Here is a 20,642-nt window from a genome sequence, read left to right as displayed (position 1 = left end):
AGGAATGCCTTCTTGCTTAATTTGATTCTCCTCTTTACCATGCACAGATTCTTAAGGAACTTCATATAGGCTACAACTTGCTTAATCATATCAAGGAGAGGGATATTAATTTTCACATGTTTAAGCACCTCTAACATTTTTGAAGTCTTATTTCCTACCATTTTCCTTTGAATAGCTGTAGGAAAAGGTAAACGGTTAGGAGACTTTCTCTTCTCCTTAGTCATAATGATTTCTTCTGATTTTTCAAGTGCTTTCTCATGTCTTACATTTTCTTCCAGAGTTGGTTCATCTCTAGCATCACTTTCTTCAATTACTGGTAACTTGGGGCCTACATATTCCTTTCCACTTCTAAGTGTGATAAGTGCTTTACAATCTTCATTTAGCATCTCAAAATTTTCATTTATCATCTCAGATTTTTCTATGGTTGAGTTGGGAATTTACCTTTCTCTTGAGATAAGCTTATAGTAATTTGACTTAGAGTGGTCTGGATATCTTTTAAGGCTTGAGATGTCTAAGCATTTATCCTCTGTTGATCCTCATAACGAGTGTCTTGTTTTTGTATGAATTGTCCCATCATGTCTTCTAAGCTTGAGTTAGACAATGATATCTGAGGTTGTTGCTAAAAATTCTGAGATGACATCCCTTGTGGTTGAAAACCTTGTTGCTTATTGCTCTGATTAACCTGAAATTGATTTCTTTCTTGCTATAATTGGCCACTGTTACCTCTTCTCCATGATAGATTTTGATGGTTTCTCCAACTCAGATTATAAGTGTTGGAGTATGGAGAGTTGTTAAAATATTGTCTATATGTCCCTAAGGCATTGGCTTGCTCTGAAAACAGGTCTTTTACTGTAGGTAAAGTGAGGCAAGAGTGAACATCATGTTCTATGGACTTACATATCAAGCACGATTTCATTGTTCCCACATTGACTATCTGCACCTCTTGAACTCCCTTACCTTCTAAATCATCCAACCTCCTTGTAATTGTGGCAATCTTTGCTTGAAAATCTAAACCCTATGAAAAAGTATAAATTTAACTAGTTTTTGCTCTATTCAGCGTTTTGTCTCTAAGTGGTTCTTTAATGAAAGAATCTTCCCAACTTTTTGACACTTGAGCAACATAATCTAGAAATCAAAATGCTTTATTAGGGTTTTTACTCATAAAATCTCCACCACACATAGTCTCAAGGAGTTGCTTCATCGATGTTGTCATCCCCTCATAAAAGTAAGATACTAACATCTAGCTGTCGAATCCATGATGGGGGCATGTTGTAACCATCTCCATAAATCTTTCCTAACAAGTAAAAAATTTCTCATCCTCTGTAGCTCTGACATTTGAGATCTCATTCTTCAATGCACTCGTCTTATGTGGTGGGAAGAACTTCTACTAAAACATTGACTGTAGTTCACCCCAATTTATAATGCTATAGGGTCTAAGACTATTTAACCAGGTTTTGGCTCTATCCTTCAATGTTAAAGAAAAGAGTTTCATGAGAAGAATCTCTAAAGGAGTGTTGGCTTCTTGAAACTTTGAACAAATTTCCTCAAATTCCTTGATATGAGAGTATGGGTTTTCATTTTTTATTCCCCTAAAAAATGGGTTAGTGAGAAATCAACTAAGCTTAATGATGACATGATTTTGATTTGGAGGTATAACAAAACATGATGGTGTGGTTAGCCTAGGAGGATTGAGAAACTCCCTCATAGGTCTTTGCCCTTGGATAGACACTTGTGGCCTATCATTATTACTATTGAATCCCTCGGTGGCCCCATGTCCAATTGAGATTCTTGAGTCGTTCTTTGAAGTCTACCTGAAAAATCTCTTTTCAAACCAAACATAAAATAGAAAAAAAAAATAGATAGAAATAAAACAACTAAAAATTAAAGAAAATTTTAAATAAATAAAGAAAATTAAATCTTAAAGAAAATTAAAAGAACCAAAATATTAAGCCTTTTTACGTAGCAACTCTAGCTAAGAAAAACTAGAGAAAGAGTCACTACGACTTTTGTAGTACTTCAGGTATCGTTCTCTAAGACTGGCCTATGGATGTTGTCAAACTAGGTCTAAATGATTGTTTTTTTGCCTAATTTCTTGAATTGAAAAAAAAAATTGATTTGAATAAAATTGAATTTAATAAAATAAACCTAAATAAATTTCAAAAGAATTATTGATTTCTAATGCAAATGATTCAAGATTGGGGGTTCCACGATCCAACTTTGGGTATAGGGCCTCAGGCAAAATAAGGGTATCAATTTTAGTTAGTCTTAGGGTATTCAAAATGTGGGGTCAAACAAGATCAACTTGAATTCCATAACTTAGGGTTGCATCCATAATCTAACTTTTAATATTTTATTCCATTACTAAAATACCAAATAGATAAATGAGTATGAAAATTGGGTTTGGGTCTAGGATTTAGGCCTTTACCACTCTGTGTAGATTTGTATTAGAATAGATAACAATAGCAAAACCTTAAATAACTAGGGATCAACAATTACCAAGAATCCCTAGTATCAAGGAATAAGCTATTGTACCATCCCCTAATTCAAACTAACATTAGAGGATATCTTTGTTGTCATCTATGCCTCAACCCTTCATCTATTCCATTTTTAGTTCAATTTTACCCATTGTTTTCCATTGGCTCTAACACTAGGTTTTCATGTTTCACACCCCAAGATGGCTTTTTAGCCTCTCATGGTGGTGATTCCATTCACAAAAGAACCGTTCTTGAATAAAATAAATTAGAAACAATTGATTAAAATAAAGAAAACAAACCGAGAATCTTCAATATCGTCTTCTCCCCCTAAGAAGATCCAAGAACATCCAATAATTCCCAAACTCCTAAAAAGGAATTGTAATGCCCTATTTATAGGCTAAAAGTTAAGTTGACACATGGCAAGATCCTAAAGAGCATGTAAATTCTTCTTTCCAAATCAAGGGCTCTCTATAAAAGTTGTAAAAATTTGAGTCATGGGAATCTTTAATGAAAAGATGTTAATTTTGCATGAGAACATGAGAAGGCTCCATTTCGTATGGTCATGCAAATTATAAATGGATTGACAACATTCTAACATCATTCTAGTGCATTTGGCATAGTCATGTGAAAAATTGTATGTTCATGTGAAATTGATTTCCATAGGTTTTTGAGCTATTGCAAAAGTGATCTTTTTAGTCCATTTCACACAATCATGCAAAATTGTTGTTCTAACTTTATTTGTTCTATTTCTTTTCTAACAAATTTTTCTTCTCTAGCTAATTGTTCTTTAATATAATCTAGGTTATTTCTTAGCAGATTATGGTTCTTAAAGTCTTCCATCTTCTTTTCTAATTTCTAAGACTGTATTTAGTTTTTCTAAGGATTTTCTTTGTCTTATCTGGATTTCTTCTAAACAACACTGACACCCCTTTGATTTTTCTTTACATAGTTCTCTTTATCATCCATATCTTCCTTGTTTTAACTCCGATTTATGTATTGTTTAAAGTGTTGGATTTCTGCCTTCTTGAACTTCAAAATGATATATAGCATGCCCAAAAATGAACTCTGGAAGTACTCCAAATTTCATCTCAAAGTCATAGTATATGTTGTTGCTAGATTTTGAGTTCTAATTAGAATATATGAACTTCAATCCATATCCTTTAACCTTCTTTCTCAGATTTACTTGCTCTCCAACTCTTTCCACAACCTTCATTTCTCATCTCTCATACTATGAATTTCTCTACTTTCATTTTTGAAACTTTCCTCATGTTTCACACTCTTGGAGCTTGTTCGAAGCATATCTAGTCTCTTCTCTACCATGATTGAGAATGATTTCTTCAACTTGTATCATTTTCATCCTTTAAACCTGAGATTTAGCTCAAGATATATGTTAGATCCATGGCTAGGGTCTTAGCAACAATTTAAGTTAAGTTGGGAGAATTGAACCTTTAGATTTGCATAATTCATTCCTATATGTGTCATTAGAGCAAAATTTGTGGTTCTAATAAGATAATAGGTTGCAGAGTCGAGTATTTTGTCTTGATCTAATATCATAGGATACTGGAGTGCAATTAACTCTTTGTAGTGGGATATTGAGTCAGTTGTAGAATTGGATTCTTAAGGAGCCATTTTTTTTTTTCTATGAGTCCAATAGTCCATGCTCAAGCTCATATTCCTAGGTGACACAAGTTTTAAATGTTGGTTGGGTTATTTATTCACCTGTATGCATTAGGACATTTTCATAAAAACCCGAAGTTGCACAAGTGCATGTGACTATTATCTCTATGTTGGGCTAATTGATTAATTGGGTCTCAATAAGGCTAATTAATCAATTAGGACCCAAGTGAGCTGGAATAAGTGACTTAAGCCCAAGATGGGCTTGTATACCTACATTTTTCATGTGCGTCCCCACTCATCGGCAAACCTCGCTTTTTGATGGTGAAAAACTATATATTTTTTTTATTAAAAATCAGAGTCGCCACTTATTTTATATTATTTTAAAAGAGAAAATAAAATAAGAAAGAAAACCCTAAAGAAGTGACTCCAAAATTTTTTTAAAACGTGTCTTTGAAAAACCCTAATCTAGGTTTGGGGATCAAGTTACTTCTCAGGAAGGTACCTCAAAGAGGTAGCACCCCTCTAAGCCCTAAAGAGGTCTCTATTAGCTAAGTCAAGAGAAGTATGACAATTAATCAATTAATTATGGATACATGGATAGCCTAAGGTAATATCAAAATTACCGTGTCAAACAAGAAATTCAATCACAATCACAAAGAAGAGTTAGAGTGTGTACCTGGACTGCTTCTTAAGCGCTATCGTAAAACATTGAAGTTAGTTCAAATGGTATATTATTCGGCATGCATTTTATAAAAGACAATGAAACAAATGTCAAGGTAATCAAAGACAACATTCAAACAAGGGCAATGACATGCATATTCATAGAATTTTGAAAGTGAAAGATTGAGAGCATACCTTATCATCGAGCAATTACATGCTATATGGGAAATAGGGTTAGTGTAAAATAACAAGTATAGAATAATTATGAATATGTCATGGAATAGGATTGAGATCAATCAACATTCTCTAAGCATAATAGTCAATGATCAAAGGAGAACACATGTATTGGGCCCCACCAATGCTCAATTTATCTTTGCATGAGTTAAGTCCATAAGCTTCATCTCCCTAATAGTCAAGGAGGGATCATAGAAATTTGGAGAAATTCCATTATTTTTAGAATTATAGAACTTATTCATGCTTATATATATATATAAGTCAAGAAAATAGCAATAATAAATAAATAAATAATAAAATAAAGATGCTTACCGAGAAAAAATGGCAGCAAAAACGATTAAAGAGAGCTTTCATTAACTTTAAGATCACTAAGGAAGAATAAAAGATAAATAGCTAAAACTATTTGAAAATCAATTTTTGAAATCATGCAAGAGGAATTAATGGATGAATTACATGGCTTTAAAAATAATGCGCAGGAGAGTGGCCATGCAAAGAACATTCTCTCCCACTGGAGGGTTGAAGCAACTATTAGCACCCCAAAGTCGGTGCTCTGATTTCCCAACTGAATCCTCTACTAGCGTGTCTGAGGCTTCTCCCACTTCTATTCTCACTTCTTGCTCCACTAACTGATCCTCGCTTGCATCATGATTCCTTTCATTTTATGAAATTCTTTGAGGTCGTTACTACTTTGCTCCTGCTGCATCCAAATGAATGAATTCTTCAAGGTTCAAGTCTTTCTATTGGAAAGAGGTAGACAGTGCTGATTTCTGGGAGAACTCATATATAGCAAGCTGACCATCACTGTACATTTTGTTGTCTGCGGTTGCATTGACAATCCCTGTTGTCATGTTTGCCTGAATTCCTTTACTTATCACACCCATCGAAGATTCCACAAAATCACCTTTGTCGCCTACAACCATCTTCCTTCTGATGCATGCAAATTAGACGTGAGCACATAGTAACAAGCTTTATCTGGATGTAACTCCAGTTTCATCCTAACTGCCACCCTTCCAACATCAAACCTCAAGTGGAGTTCGCATCCATGAATAAAAGCTCCCAACGAACTCCTTCTGGTATTGCTACAAGTTGAATGGTTGGTGAACCACCTTCAAATGGGTCAACTGTTGTTGCGTCCAAATAATCAAGCACATACCATGGGAACGGGCCATGTGCGCCTGGGTGGCAAAATGGAAGGTGGCCATGCATGGCCATGCAAAGGTGGGAGCTTAGGTGACTTAGAAAAATCTACATGAACATGAGTTTGTTGTGTCTTTAACATATCCATAGACTGACTGGTTTGAAACTGAAATAATCGGAGGAGTTGGAAGCTTCCCATGGTATTTGCACTTGGGTTTTGAAGCCCACTAGATGCCCTTTGCTTCTCTTGAATGGGTATTTCGTTTTCATTGCTGCTCTCGGAAGGTGATTTAGACTGCCTCTCACTACTCGAATCATCAAGCCGAGCTTTACCAAAACTTAGAAAGCTTATTTCTGGAGATACTGCTGATGAAACTCTTAAAATGTCACGCCCTTGAAAATTCTAGGTAGCAGAAGATTGGTTACTTGCAACAGATTGGGGTCCAGGACTGAACTCACTAGGCGAAACTTGCTCCTCACCTGTCTTCCTCTGACACATCGACCTCGAATCCAAATGCAACACAGTTGTCTCTGAGTAAAAATCATTCCTTCCACCAAACTCCTATGGTGTGGCTGGTTGTTTGAGGTGTATCCAACCACTTTCTGAATCACTTCCATCAGTAGTCCCAAATTAATCACCAGAAGACTCCTTAGTGGATTCTGAGAATAGCGCACGTTAGCGGGGAGTACGTGCACTTACCATGCGCACACCACGTGGATATGTTCGTTGTGTCAAGGTGCCTTTCTACTGACATTTGGGCCTGAGATTTAACATGTATTAGGCGTTGACTTCATAAGCAATGTCTTGTAAGAGTATCCTGCCGCAAAGGAGCACCGTATGGTTCATCACGACAGTTTTTAGTAGCTCCATTTGTTGTTGGTGTGATGTACTATTGATTTTTGTCAGGGCTTCGGCTACATCTGATTGGCCGAAGGATGGCTTCTCCATCTTCTAATTCTAAATCCATAGAACTTTCAGAAATCGTGCCGAAATGACATTACTGAGTGCACGACAGCACGAAGAAGCAATACACATGTCACCTTTCGCCTAAGCTGTTTATCGGCAGTTTGTTCCGTGACCTGGGTATGTCAGTATTCCAATCATCTTTCAATATGGTTGACTCATGATCAACGAAATTTGGGTCGCTTATTCCTTAGGGCGATTCAAAACATCATTTAGAGGTGAGTCTGTATTCATTCCGTCTGCAATACCAGGGAACATGATTGATCCACCACTGAGCACAACACTGAGTACATGGATTATTAACTGGGAGGACATGCTGATTCAATTACATACATCAGTGACATTGTTTGACACATTTAGATGGTGTTATTCTCTTTGGCGTTGATGAACAAGGCAACCAGCTCCTGCGCAAATAATGGCAACAGAACTGGCCAAATTTTAGAAGATTAAACTTCCCAAACATAGTAATAGTTTGACTCTATTAACATGAAAATGATCCAGTAGTGGCTTCCAAAGGAAAAAAAATGGTTTTGACAAGCTTCCTTTGTCCTCCTGATATAATGCACCACAGTTGAAGCCTGTGATACTGAGTGTATCTCCTACTTGAAATGGGAAAAAAAAACACCAAGAGAGACAGGAAACTGTATCTCGCCATATAATAAGGCAGAAATGAATTGACAGGTAGCCCAGACCTCATGACCAAGTCAATGTTACTACAATAATTTAAGCATTCTAATGATAAAGTTACTTTCAAAGGCACAATAATATGGCAATCTTGATGCTGATCTGATTTAATACTAACAGATCACAATAGGATTGTTACATCCCTGGATGCATGAACTGTAAGCCATGACATCAGCTAAAACGATTGTCCCTAGCTCCGGTATAGTAATAGTAAATTGGCTCCAGGGCTATTATGTTGTCCATATAAACATGTAGTATGGATTGTGTACACAATTTTTCATAGTCGAAACTCAGGCAGTAGTCACTGAAACATGGGAAAACTCGATTTAGAAACACAGAATGATGATACATTAACAAGCAAACCAGAAGGAAATGAAAAAATAGAGAAGGATGATGTATCATCAACCAAACCTGAAGAAAGTGGGAAACCTGCAACTCCATCTGGGTCATTACGGTCGATTTTGAGATACTCGGACTGGAAGGACATGGTGTTGATGACACTGGGGACGTTTGGCTGTGTTGCAGACGGATTAACCATGTCAGCTATGATGCTGGTTATCAGCAAACTGATGAATGCTTACGCTGTTACATCTCTCTCCCTTGCAGACATAGATAAGGTTGGTTTATAGACAAAAGTTAACGTTCAATTTCTGTTTTAAGTATGAAAGTTCCATTTTGTTCATTTTCTGCTTCTAAATATAAGAGAAATTTTGAACCATAGCATATCTAAATTTAGAAGACACCCATGTTTTCTGGAGATGCAGAAACAATCAATGAACTGGGAGGATTCATAGAATACCACATCCCCTCTTAATCAATAGCAATGAGGGTTGACAATTACAACCAACCATCTATTTCTTGCAGTAAGTACAAGCATATACTGAAGCAGTGTTATTTTCCCCATTTTGCAGTACGTATTGGCCTTACTCTATATAGCACTTGGCATAGGTGCGGGTTCATTTCTAGGTATTTGGTCTGAACTTTCATCTCTATACTATCAAGGAGACAACCTTGCTTTTCTTTATATTTCAAACAATATAGTAGATTTAGTAAACAAGATATATAATCAGAGCCTGCACAGAACAGTAGAGATTGCACTAGCATTTTATCTCATGAATATCGAAAACTGCTTTGTGGAATTGGGTCGACAAACCCCATGAGAACATGAGAAATAATCAAAGCAAGAAATTTATACAGAGCATGAGAATTTATATGGTTTGAAGACAGAAGGCTGCTATCTGGGAAAGCCAGTCAAATGGACTTATGTGCATACCACACCAGAGATAAGTAGTTCTTATCTTAAAATGGTTGTTGTTGTCATGATTGCAGATTTAACTATAAATGGAAACCCAGATGGATGTACAACTTTGAATGATTGTGCCATGATTCAGGATTACTAGGATACTACTAAAGCTCTCTAAAGATGGACCATTCTTCACCTTCTCATTGCATATAGCAGCGGCTTGATTGGATGCACAAGCAATAGAGGCAGGGTGCTTCTACCAAACATAATCTTGTCATCACAAGGACGTGGCGCCAAGAGAACACCAGGTTAGGAGCCCAATCGAGTCAGAACATTGAGGGTACCAGGTGGCAGGCTCATCTCCGTACACACATTAGCTAGTTTCTAAACAAATCACAGAAACCATCTCAGATGACCTTAATATTGCCATGCACCCAATTAACTAAGGCAAGAGCCATTTTCTGCATAACCGTCACCTGTCCTCTTCAAGTTATTAGAAGTCTTTTCCTGCAGGATCTAGCTTCTTACATTGTCCACACCATGCCGAGGAAGAGTAAAGGCAACCAATCAATTCAGAAGTAAATTCCCATGCATTAGTTCTTTCTGACTTATCAAACCATCAACACCTCAACTTTCCATATTGCAAAAAACCACCCAGATTATCTACATCCTACTGCCTTGTGAAAAGAGAACCCCAAGTCCACAAACTTGAAGGAGAAAGAGAGCACAGAAGTCACTTTCCATTGAAACTCCTTCTGACAATAATGTTGATTTTTGAATTTAGAAGGGGTGTCATCCGACTGAATGCGTCTGCTCCCAAGTATGACCCACCACTTCACTTTTGTTGACAAGTGCCAATAACAACTGAGATCCCACTCTCTGAGCCTCTACATCATGATGTCCATAAGCATCCTTCAAAAACCTAATCGGTGGTTCAATAAAATTCTTAGATGATAGCCAATGCCAAAATTGATCATCAGCCTTCAAGTCTTTTTCTGCATCTTCGAACATCTGGCACTTGCAACTTCCATGGATGTGTATCAAGTTCAGATAAAAACTTCAAATTCGTCAAAGGTTTATCCGCATACCATGACATATGTGAGATTCGTTACTAGTCTTCATGGAAATCAAATTTGAGCCATCTTTGATATTAATACATGAGGAGCCTGAACTGTAACGGTTGTCTAAAGATTCAAGTGATGTACTGCTGATATCTATTGGCAGATGTAGATCATTCATAGATATACTGAGGCTTGCGATAGAAGTAGAGCAAGGTTCCAATGTGTTTTGTGGGGGTAGTTCTAGACGGGGCTAGGTTCGAAGATTCCATGCTCCTACAATATCCAGAAGCGTCATCACAGATAAGCACCAGAAACAGGGGAAGGTATCCAAAAACAGAGCATAGAGAATAGAAACAAAAAGAACCGATAAAAGCTGTGTTTCATGCTTCCAATCAACGGGTTTAAATAGGTGGGCAAAACCAAACATATTTTAAATAGAAATCAAAACATGATCGTGGGCATCTCACAAAAAAACTAAAGCAATACCAAACTAATCTCGATAAAACCCAATAAAAGTGAAACATGAACACACTATAACCCAGCCCAAACAATCCAAAGCATAGCAAAGAAGCCAAATACATGACATGATATCCATACCCAAAATCAACAACAAGCAAATAGGTCTTGATGACCACACCAAAACACCCAACCAGTCTTAATAATAGCAAACAAAATAAATGTACAAAGGAGCACTGATTTGACAATGAAGAACTTATCTCTAAGAGGATGCAAACTGATAGATCTCCTCTCTATTCTGCTCTTCTTTCTATTATGCTCCCCTCTCTCTGTTATGCCCTTCTTCCCCTATACCTCTATGGGACCCCCTCTCCAAGGCCGTCCTGTGGTCCTCCACTCTCTCATGGCCGTTTGGGTAGGCAAGCCGTCTGGGAGACTGCATTCCACTGTATGGCCCAACGGCCCGAAGGGCGAAGTGGCTGATCTGTCCCAAAGTAGGTTAGATGCACAAATCCCGATAAGGAAAGTAAATATTATGAGGAAAGGATTTTAAATATTTTCCTTAAAAGTATTTTTGAGGAATTAAAAGTTTCCACTAGGAGAAGGTACTCTCAAAGTTTCAAAATCTCATAAATTGGAAATTTCTTTATTAAACTAGAGTTTCCAATTTAAAAATAAGTATTTTTAAAATTTTCATTAGAGATAATTTATCATTAAAGGTTATTATCAAAAGAATTTAAGCAAACTTAGTAATTTGATGAAAATCTCATTAAAAAAATAAATTAAAAGTATCCAAATATGCTTTCCAACTTTCCTAAATATTAATTTTTAATTAAAGAATAATATTCCAAGGTTAAGACTCCAAATGTGACGTCTAATAATCTCCCTAAATGTTAACTTTGATTAAGAAATAATATTTGTAAGAAATAGAGAAAACTATCCAAATATGTATCTTTTAACCCTTATAAATAGAGAACTTTAAAAAACATACACAAAACAGAAAATAAGATACTTCCACACTTGAGAAGAGTTGAAGAAAGTTACCCCAAGCACAAGGAGTTCTTCAAGCTTTGAAGATTTGAAAATCAAGCATTTAAAGATTTGAATATCAAGTCTTCAAATTAAAGATTTAAAGATCAAGCTTTTGAAGGTTTGAAAATCAAGCTTTGAAGGTTTGAAAATCAAGCTTTGAAGATTTGAAGATCAAGCCTTTGATGATTTGAAGACCAAGCCTTCGAAAATTTGAAGATCAAACCTTCCAAGATTCAAATCTTCAATCTGAGATCAAACATTCACGCCCTTGGTGAACATTAGCTACACCGAAGTCCAAGCCCAAGCTAAGCCTAAGACAGGCCAAAGCCCAAGCCCAAAGGTCCAAGCCAAAACTTAAGACAAGCTAGAGTTCAAGTCCAAGACAAGTTAAAGTTGAAGCCCAAGCTCAAGACGCGGTAGGGTCCAAACCAAGGCTCGACTAAAGCTTAAGAAGAATCAAAGAACATATTAGAGACTATTTCTAACTTCATAAATAGAGTAAGTTTACAATTTTATCTACAATTTTCTTATTAGAAAATTTTGTGTACACCCGGCAACTACTACTCTAATGGTGTAGTTATGGTAATTGATCTCCTCAACATGGTATTTGCCTTAAAAGATTGCATGGTTGATTCCACAAACCAATTCATATGCCGGATAAGGATTACCAAAGCTGGGCTTACCACCTTTTAATTGAAAAGGTTGGTGATGTTTCGAATATCTCCGCGAGAAGAGAGACTGCAGGGCTGGTTTTCACTAGCATCACAAAATGAAAGAAAACAGACATGGAGGAGTGTTATGGGGACTGCTCCCACAAGTTTTACTTCTCTCACCGTCATAAGTTCAGATTCAGAAAGAGAAGCTGCATGCCTTGGTTTTGGGCATCCCCAAGTTTCAGAAGAAGATAAAATTACATCCCAATGGGCTAAGCCAGCTTAGAGTTCAACTTTCTTTGACTATGCATTGGTGTCACAATCAACTACCCAAAATCTTTGATTTTTTTTTCCCTCATCATATTTGGCCGGCCGGGTCATCATCAATGTACAACCACAACTAGGTACATTGGAGTTGTCAGCAAACCTTGTCCACGTAGCAAATATCAAGGAAGTTTACCGTATGCTTCCCATTGTAGGAGTCAAGCTGTCTAAAGTGAAGCAAGTGGCATAGGATCATATCTCCTTTTCCCTTTCTAGTTCATTTTGGAATTGAATATATAGGAGTTCTTTCCTTCAAAAATACAAAAAAATTGAATCAATAAAAAAGGCTGGAGGAACAGACCAAAAGCTATGGGGATGAGCAATTGCTTAAAAATGGTCATCTCTTTGTTTCTGTTCTTGTTTATGAGATGGTTTGTAGAGATTGGAGCGAGCCAAGATGAGTGCAAGGTATCAAGATGCAGCAACCATGGCCCAGTTATCAGGTTCCCCTTCCGGCTAAAAGACCAGCCATATCATTGTGGCTATCCCGGGTTTGAGATATCTTGTATAGAAAAGAAGCAGACCATCCTAGAGCTGCCATATTCCGTAAGCCTTTCAGTGAAGAAGATAAATTACAACTCTCAGGAGATTATCGTCCATGACCCAGATTTTTGCCTTCAAAGACAGCTTCAAAACCTTACTTTGTCTGCCTCTCCCTTCCAGTTCAAACTTGCAAGTTCCAACTACCTAGTTGACTACACCTTCTTCAATTGTTCCTCAGAAAAAACACACTCACATTATTTTTCGTCCATCCCTTGCACCGTTCTCCTCAGCAACCCAGTCTATGCTGTTGATTCTGACAATATTCTTGAACTCTTGGACCTATCCTCTTGCCACAAGATTTACGACGTTATTCTCCCAGAAGATATAGTTAATGGGGAAAATTATTTTTCCTTAACGTGGTCAGAATTGATATGTGGAAACTGCGAAAGAGAAGGTAAGAAATGCAGACTGAAGAGCAATGTTGGCAAAGAACCTGAAACTGAATGTATTGATAAGCCAGCAAAAGGTACAATATGGATTCATTCCTCTCTAATCAATCTGCTTCCTCTGTGCCATTCTAAATCCTGATCATACTACTTATTTTAGGGGGTTCGTTTGTTGTAGATAAATTATATATGAATTGGATCTTGAAAATATCAAAGCAGAAGAAAAAACAAGAGCAGAAGAGGGAAGGAAAATATAACAATAAATAAGATAAATTTTTTTCTTTTCTTTGACTTTTTATTTTATTTTTATTATTATTTTCTTAACTTAGGATTGGACCAGTGTGGTAGATCCATGGTGATCACTATGACACACATACTAGTGATGAGAGGGGCTTCCCAAGCTTAACAATCTAATATTTGTATTATTTTCCTTACAGGTGTATCAAAAAACAAACTGGTTACAGGTGACTTTCTACTCACTCATACTTCCTTTTGATTAAGGATTAGTAAGAGAGAAAAGATTACTATTTAATTCTTTTTGCAGTTATTTAGAAAACCCTTTTTTTTTCTTTTCTGATCACATGCAGCGGTAATCCTCAGTTTCTGTCTTCTGCTGCTTCTTGTCATCAGACTCTATCATGTGTATAGCTCAGACAAATTAGAAAGAGAGAGTACAAAAAAGATAGAACAGTTTTTAGAAGACTATAAAGCTCTCAAGCCCTCAAGATACTCCTACGCTGATGTTAAGAAGATTACAAATCATTTCAAGGAAAAATTGGGTCAAGGCGGTTATGGAACTGTCTATAAAGGAAGGCTTTCTAGTGATGTTCTTGTTGCAGTAAAGATCCTAAACAATTCAAAAGAAAATGGAGAAGAGTTCATTAATGAAGTGGGAACAATGGGTAGGATCCATCATGTCAATGTGGTTCGCTTGGTTGGATTTTGTGCTGATGGAGTTAAACGAGCTTTAATTTATGAGTTCTTACCAAATGAGTCTTTGGAGAAGTATATATTTTCAAAATCTGTCAAGGATTGTTCACTTAGGTGGGAGACGCTTCAAAATATTGCTTTAGGCATAGCCAAAGGAATTGAGTATCTTCACCAAGGTTGTGACAAAAGAATTCTCCATTTTGATATCAAACCTCATAATATTTTGCTTGATCAAAACTTCAATCCAAAAATCTCTGATTTTGGTCTAGCCAAATTGTGTTCCAAGGAACAAAGTGCAGTTTCAATGACAACAGCAAGAGGGACCATGGGCTATATTGCACCAGAAGTATTATCAAGGAACTTTGGAAATGTGTCCTATAAGTCAGATATTTATAGTTTTGGAATGTTGCTACTGGAAATGGTAGGAGGAAGGAAGAATATTGATGTCACAATGGAGAAGGCTAACCAAGTATACTTCCCAGAATGGGTTTATAACCAATTAGATAAGGGGGAAGAGGTGTGTATTCGAATTGAGGAAGAGGGAGACATTAAAATTGCAAAGAAGCTAACAATTGTGGGACTTTGGTGCATTCAATGGTGTCCAATAGACCGCCCTTCCATAAAAGTTGTGATTCAAATGTTGGAAGGAGGAGACAAGTTAACCATGCCACCCAACCCTTTTGATTCCATAGATTCAACAAGAACAAACATTAGAAGGCGTAAAAAATCTCTTCAACAAGAGTTGGCAGTCATCTCAGAATTAATAGAGTGAAAACTAATTTATCCTTTTTATTACTATGAGCATGCAGCCTAGAGATTGACCATGTTGTACTCATCCATCCATGTAAGGTTATTGTTGCTATTTAGATAATATTGTTTGTCAAAGAGATTTTTTCCTAAACAAAAATATAATAAATGGACAGGAGAATTAATAAGTGGCTTTAAGAGAACTTATGGATTGGCTTTATATCGAAGGTACTTCATAGGAAAAATCATCATGATTTGTAAAGAAATAAATGACAGTTGGAAACTTAAATGGTGGATATGCAAGCATGATAACTTATATGTTGTTCTATATCTCCATGACTCAAGGAACTTTTACTTGCATTGTATCGTTTGGTCTATGTACCGGAACTGGTAACATTCGGGAATGTTACTTTTTGTCAAGTCTTGCATGAGTTTCAAACTAAAACCGTCTATTTTTATTTTTACTTGATTAGTCTTGCACATTTTTAGAAGTTTTTGTTATTAACATAATATTTTTTCTAAGCCAATTATGTTAGAAGGGAAAAGTGATATTTTTTTCTCTTTTCTTAACCTAAGCTTCTGCAATACACAAACATAAATCCTATCCTCTCTTTGCTTCCGTTGCCATTCAAGCACCACCATTCTCATTGACTAAGAGCAATATGGCAGCCTTCCAATGCATAATATTTTTCTACCTCAGTGCAAGATTTACTATCTAGTACCAAATTTATTCATAATATGCCCCTATAAAAAGTAGTTTTTGCCTCCCCTGCATCTCACATGATTAAAGTAAGGAGCTGAAACTCTTTTTAAAATAGCTAGGTGTTGGATCATATAAAGAGACAACCCTTTGTCAGGGTATCTCATATTCATTTCATTTAAAAATAAAAATTAAGTAAACAACCCCATTTAGAGGCAGAAGTTACATCAATTTAACATTGTGATTTTCATCATATAAGAATGCTTGCTTATGAATCATCCTACATGGCAACTAAAAAAAAATGCTAAAAATTGGCCTATGAATTTTGAATTGTGAGGGTTGCTGCTTACAGATGCATTACAAAATAAATTACTCAAACCTCTCTAGCTTTACAACTATATATACCTAAGAATCTAAAAATAAAGGGAATTGGCTTACATGTTTAGATAGCGCATTAATTTACATATATATATATATATATATATATATATATATATATATATATATATATATATATATATATATATATAGAGAGAGAGAGAGAGAGAGAGAGAGAGAGAGAGCATTTGCAAGTAGATACATTGCTGAGTTACCTCCCATCTAAGCTAATTGTAATACTTGCATTATGTGAGGAAATTAGAACCCCCATTGGTTTGTTCTCTTGATCCAAAGCTGATATTTCAAGATAATAGAAGCTAGGTTTAGGGGGTAGTTGCAATGGTTCAACATCACCTTCCAACATGTCAAGAGCTTTGCTCAATCGAAGGACAGTCCATGGGCTTGCCCGGATCCCATATGAAGTTTGCATCCCTCACTTGAGACTTGCTTTGTATGATTTTTCCATACAAAGCTTGGGTGAAAGGTGGAGGCATGAGTTTCATCATTTCTTCCTTGATGACTATCCTCTGTGGTTCTCCTTGTATATAGTCATCTTTCTCTATGCTTTTCCCCTTTTTCTTTCCTTTGATTTCCTCCCTCTTTTCTTTCTCTGTTTCACTCTCTACCTCATGATCTAGCTTGAATGTGGGCAGATCAACCTCTTTATCTCTCTCCTCAGCCTCCATTTCATGGATACCCTTTTGATTTTGATGAGGTTGAGAAGGAGAGTTTTCTTTCTCTTGCACTTTGTTAAGGTTGGCAAACCTTGAGATTGAATATTGGAGATTATCTATCTTCTGAGATAGATCACTTTGCACTCCATCCATCTTTTTGTTCAATGAACTCTCTACACTGTCAATTCTTTGACTGAGCTGAGCATTGATGGATTTTTGAGCTCCAATAAAGTCTCCAACGACCTTGCTAAGATTCACCATAGCTTGATGAAGGTTTGAGGCTTGCTGAGGTGCTTGAGCAGGTTGCTAGTACTGAGGTGGCTGTGGTTTCCAAGAGAAATTTGGATGGTCCCTCCAATTGGAATTGTAGGTGTTGCAATCACCAACCATTTCTCTCACCGTTGGAATGGTAGGACACTCATCCACCAAGTGCTCATATGATCGACAAATGGCACAAGGCATAGCTTGCAATGCTGTCTAAGAGATGTCTTGCACTTCTTGCATCTTCTTCATTTCTAGCTCTTCCAATCTCCTTGCCATAGCTGCAATCTTTGCCATCATATCTATGTCGTCATTCAAAATATACATCTCACCCTTAGCATTAGGTTGAGACGTCATTCTTCCCATATCTCTAGCATTTGGTTCATCCCATCCTCTTGAAACTTCACCCACATAACTCATGAAGTTCATGGCTTCCTCTGCTGTCTCGTATTCAATATGGCATGCACAACTAGCAATTTGTGAATTAAAAACAGAGAAAACAAAAGCAAACAAAAGAAAAACAATTCTAAGAAAAAATTAAGGTAAACTAAAAACTAAATAAAAGGTATACTAAAATATGAACAAAGAAAAAATAAGCAAATAAAAAGAGTTAGTAAAAAGAAAAGAAAAGTCACCAAACTTGTGATGAAGATCACAAGTACTCTGAAAAGGTCATATCACTGTAAAGTGGCACCATCCCTGACAACGGCGCCATTTGATTCGTTCCCAATTGGTGTCTCAGCTGATTCATGTTCTCTCAATGGTCCCTGACAATGGTGCCATTTGATACGTGTCCAGCTGGTGTCCCTTGATTGTGGTCCTCATAAGGGAGTAATCAACAAAATTTATAACCTATTACACCATGTACTAGGATAGCCTTAGCTAGCATAGCATAGTGGCTCTAGGGTCGTTCACTGGGATGGGTTTTCACTTCACAATTGATATTAATTCAAAGCTGAATTGGTGTCTTTTCATTTCAAGGTTAGCTTTAAAAGAAAACATAAAGATGTTTAAATGAAAAAGGTTTAGTTTTAAACTAACCAAAAATAGTAACTGATTTTACTTACTAAGAAAAGTGTTTCTTGGAGTTTAGATCACTAAGCTCAGGTTCCTCATACAAAAAGGAGAGTTCCGATCACTTGTTTCTTTTCCTCGCATTAGAGAATTAACATATAGTTAATTCTCTAACCGGTGTGGTACAGATGCTTCCCTTTAATGGGTTCAAACACTAAATCCCTCTCACTGATGCATCTTGTAATGGCTCATGCCTCTCACCTAGCATTTACCATTCAAGGTGATCTTTAACCTTGGATTACCCGTCAAAATCTCGCAAGAGATAACTAATGGATGTCTCTTTGGAGTCCAAAAGCTTACCAAGTGTTGGCTATTCTAGAAAATCCTACCTCTAAACCACCTCCCAAAGGCTCGCAAGAGATAAACAAGTGCATCTCAATGGATGGAGATCACTTGCCTTATCAAGTGTTGGCCCAGGTGAGTTAAAGGCGTTTTAAGTTAACTAAAAAGATAAAAACCATTAACGGGTCACACTTTCTCTTCATTAAAAACTAAAACAACAAAACTTCCAATTTATGGATGAGGAAACTTACCCGACTTTTTTCATCCCAAGAGACGAAGAGCCTAGCTTCTCATCCTCTGAGGAAAAATCCTCAGAGTTTGATTGGCTAGAAATAAGAAGAACAAGAAAACAAAAATAGGAAAAACAGAGCAAGTGCCCTGTTCGTCGATTCCATATATATATAATATATCTTCTTTACATTGGTTCAAAGATATATATAGAGAAGATATTTTCTAAGAAATATCCCAATAATATCTTTGACTGATTGATTACTACTCAAAAAGTGCTATTTGATAGCCTTTAATTAATCCTTTTTAACACTTTTGAGTAGTAGTTTAGGCCTTTTAACTCAATTGACATGTTAAGGATCCTTTAAAGCAATTTTGATCACTTTGTGTAAGTTTTGGTGTTTTTGTTAGTATTTTGATCACCAAAGCAAGTCAAGAATGAGGAGAGCTATGAGGAATCTTGGGCAAAGCTTGGAATTCAATTGCCAAGAGTGAATCCGGATTGCAAGGAGAAAAAGCAAAGAGAATCTGTCATGGAGCATATTCTTGATGACAGTCGTAGCAGCCACTTTTGGAGCACTTTCTGAAGTCCAAATGATGCAAGCTATATACCATTTCAAAGCTCAGGAAGTCAACAATCCAATGCTTCAAACGGTGCGTGATTCGGAGTTGAAACGAAGAAGTTGCAGCCATTACAAGTCAATCACTCTAAAGTGTTGCGGAATCAGCATTTTGTTGCGAGAATTTCGCAGCACTTTTGTACAGTAAGGTGTTTCTCCTTCTGACGATGCACGAACCATGCCGCGAGAAGGGAGCTGGAAACTTCAAGGTGGAAGCCAACTTCGCAGCCCTCTGAAGACAGCTTGGTCTTGCGAAATAATTTCGCAGCCCTCTTGGGTGTCTGCGAAATTTCGCAGGCACCACTTTTCTCCTTCGAAATGGCTCCTGAAGCCTCCCGAAGCTTGCTACCGACATTGGGAGATATTTTCCATTAGATTTTTGTTGTCTAAATCCCAAAATACTCCTTGTAAACCACCAATTACATGATTCCTTAGTTTTTAAGTTAGTAAAAAGGCCAAATATCTTTGTAAGAATTAGTTTTATATTAGTTTGATATAAATACCTCTCGGGAGCCTGTTCTCAGGGAGGAGTTCCTTCTGTAAACGTTTGGTAAGCTAGTAAAGGTCTTTTCTTTCTACTGCCTTACCTTCTCACTTTGTATTTTCATTTTATTTCTAAGTTATGAATTCTCTGAGGAGTTTTCCCCAGAGAATGAGTAACTAAACCTCCAATTCCTTGGAGCTAAGGTTGCCGGGGAAGGTTCCAAGTGCAAGAATGCAAAGCTCTGTGGTTTTAGCTAGTAATGAAGAGGAAGTGAAATCCTTTAGTGATTTCAATGTTTTTAGTTAACTTAAAACACCTTGGAGTCACCTAGGCCAACACTTGGTAAGGCAAGTGATTTCCAACCGTGGAAATGCACTAGTTTACCCCTTGTGAGCCTCTGGTAGGTGACTTCAAGGTAGGATTTTCCGGAATTACCAACACTTGGTAAGCTTTTGGACTCCTAGGAGACATCCATTAGTTATCTCTTGCGAGTTTGTGAAGGGAATCCAAGGTTAAAGATCACCTTGAATGGTAAGTGCTCGTGAGAGGCATGAACCATTGCAAGTTGCATCAGTGAGAGAATTAAAGTGAAATCTAATTGAAGGAGTCTCTGTACATCACCGGTTAGAGAATTAACTATAAGTTGAATCTCTAATGCGAGGAAATGAACCATCTGACCGGAGCTATGTCTTTTGCATGAGGAACCACCCCAGTGAACCTAAATCTCCAAGGAATGTTTTCTTCCTAAATTATTCCAAACTTCTGTTAAGTTAGTTAGTTTAAGTCTCAACCTTTA

The 20,642-nt window shown here is 36.8% G+C and overlaps 1 protein-coding gene and 1 long non-coding RNA gene across 2 annotated transcripts; one reads left to right on the top strand and one right to left on the bottom strand.

The window, feature by feature from the left end:
- Positions 1-7,782: 7,782 nt before the first annotated feature.
- Positions 7,783-8,635, bottom strand: LOC132252727 (uncharacterized). Its single transcript, XR_009464504.1, has 2 exons — positions 8,182-8,635; positions 7,783-8,074 (listed from the first exon to the last, which is right to left on the bottom strand). It is a non-coding gene; the product is annotated as an uncharacterized LOC132252727 (long non-coding RNA).
- Positions 8,636-12,874: 4,239 nt separating this feature from the next.
- LOC100268108 (rust resistance kinase Lr10-like) lies at positions 12,875-15,170 on the top strand. The gene is made up of 3 exons (XM_019225935.2): positions 12,875-13,578; positions 14,050-14,521; positions 14,588-15,170. Exons 1-3 carry the CDS (start codon positions 12,903-12,905, stop codon positions 15,168-15,170), a joined length of 1,731 nt encoding a protein of 576 aa, XP_019081480.2. The 5' UTR covers positions 12,875-12,902.
- The last annotated feature ends 5,472 nt before the right edge of the window (positions 15,171-20,642 follow it).

This window comes from Vitis vinifera, chromosome 16 (assembly GCF_030704535.1).
Source record: "Vitis vinifera cultivar Pinot Noir 40024 chromosome 16, ASM3070453v1".
Lineage (NCBI taxonomy): Eukaryota > Viridiplantae > Streptophyta > Magnoliopsida > Vitales > Vitaceae > Vitis > Vitis vinifera.
The sequence above is the reverse complement of the archived record's forward strand: the minus strand, read 5'-3'. Positions and strand labels throughout refer to the sequence as shown.

Bases quoted from the DNA above. Each gene is read 5' to 3' on its own strand.
- LOC100268108 (XM_019225935.2), top strand. From the start codon at position 12,903: ATGAGATGGTTTGTAGAGATTGGAGCGAGCCAAGATGAGTGCAAGGTA. The intron at 13,579-14,049 runs ATCTGCTTCCTC...TTTTCTGATCAC, and splicing joins GATTCATTCCTCTCTAATCA to ATGCAGCGGTAATCCTCAGT. The intron at 14,522-14,587 runs GCTTCAAAATAT...TTGTGACAAAAG, and splicing joins TGTTCACTTAGGTGGGAGAC to AATTCTCCATTTTGATATCA.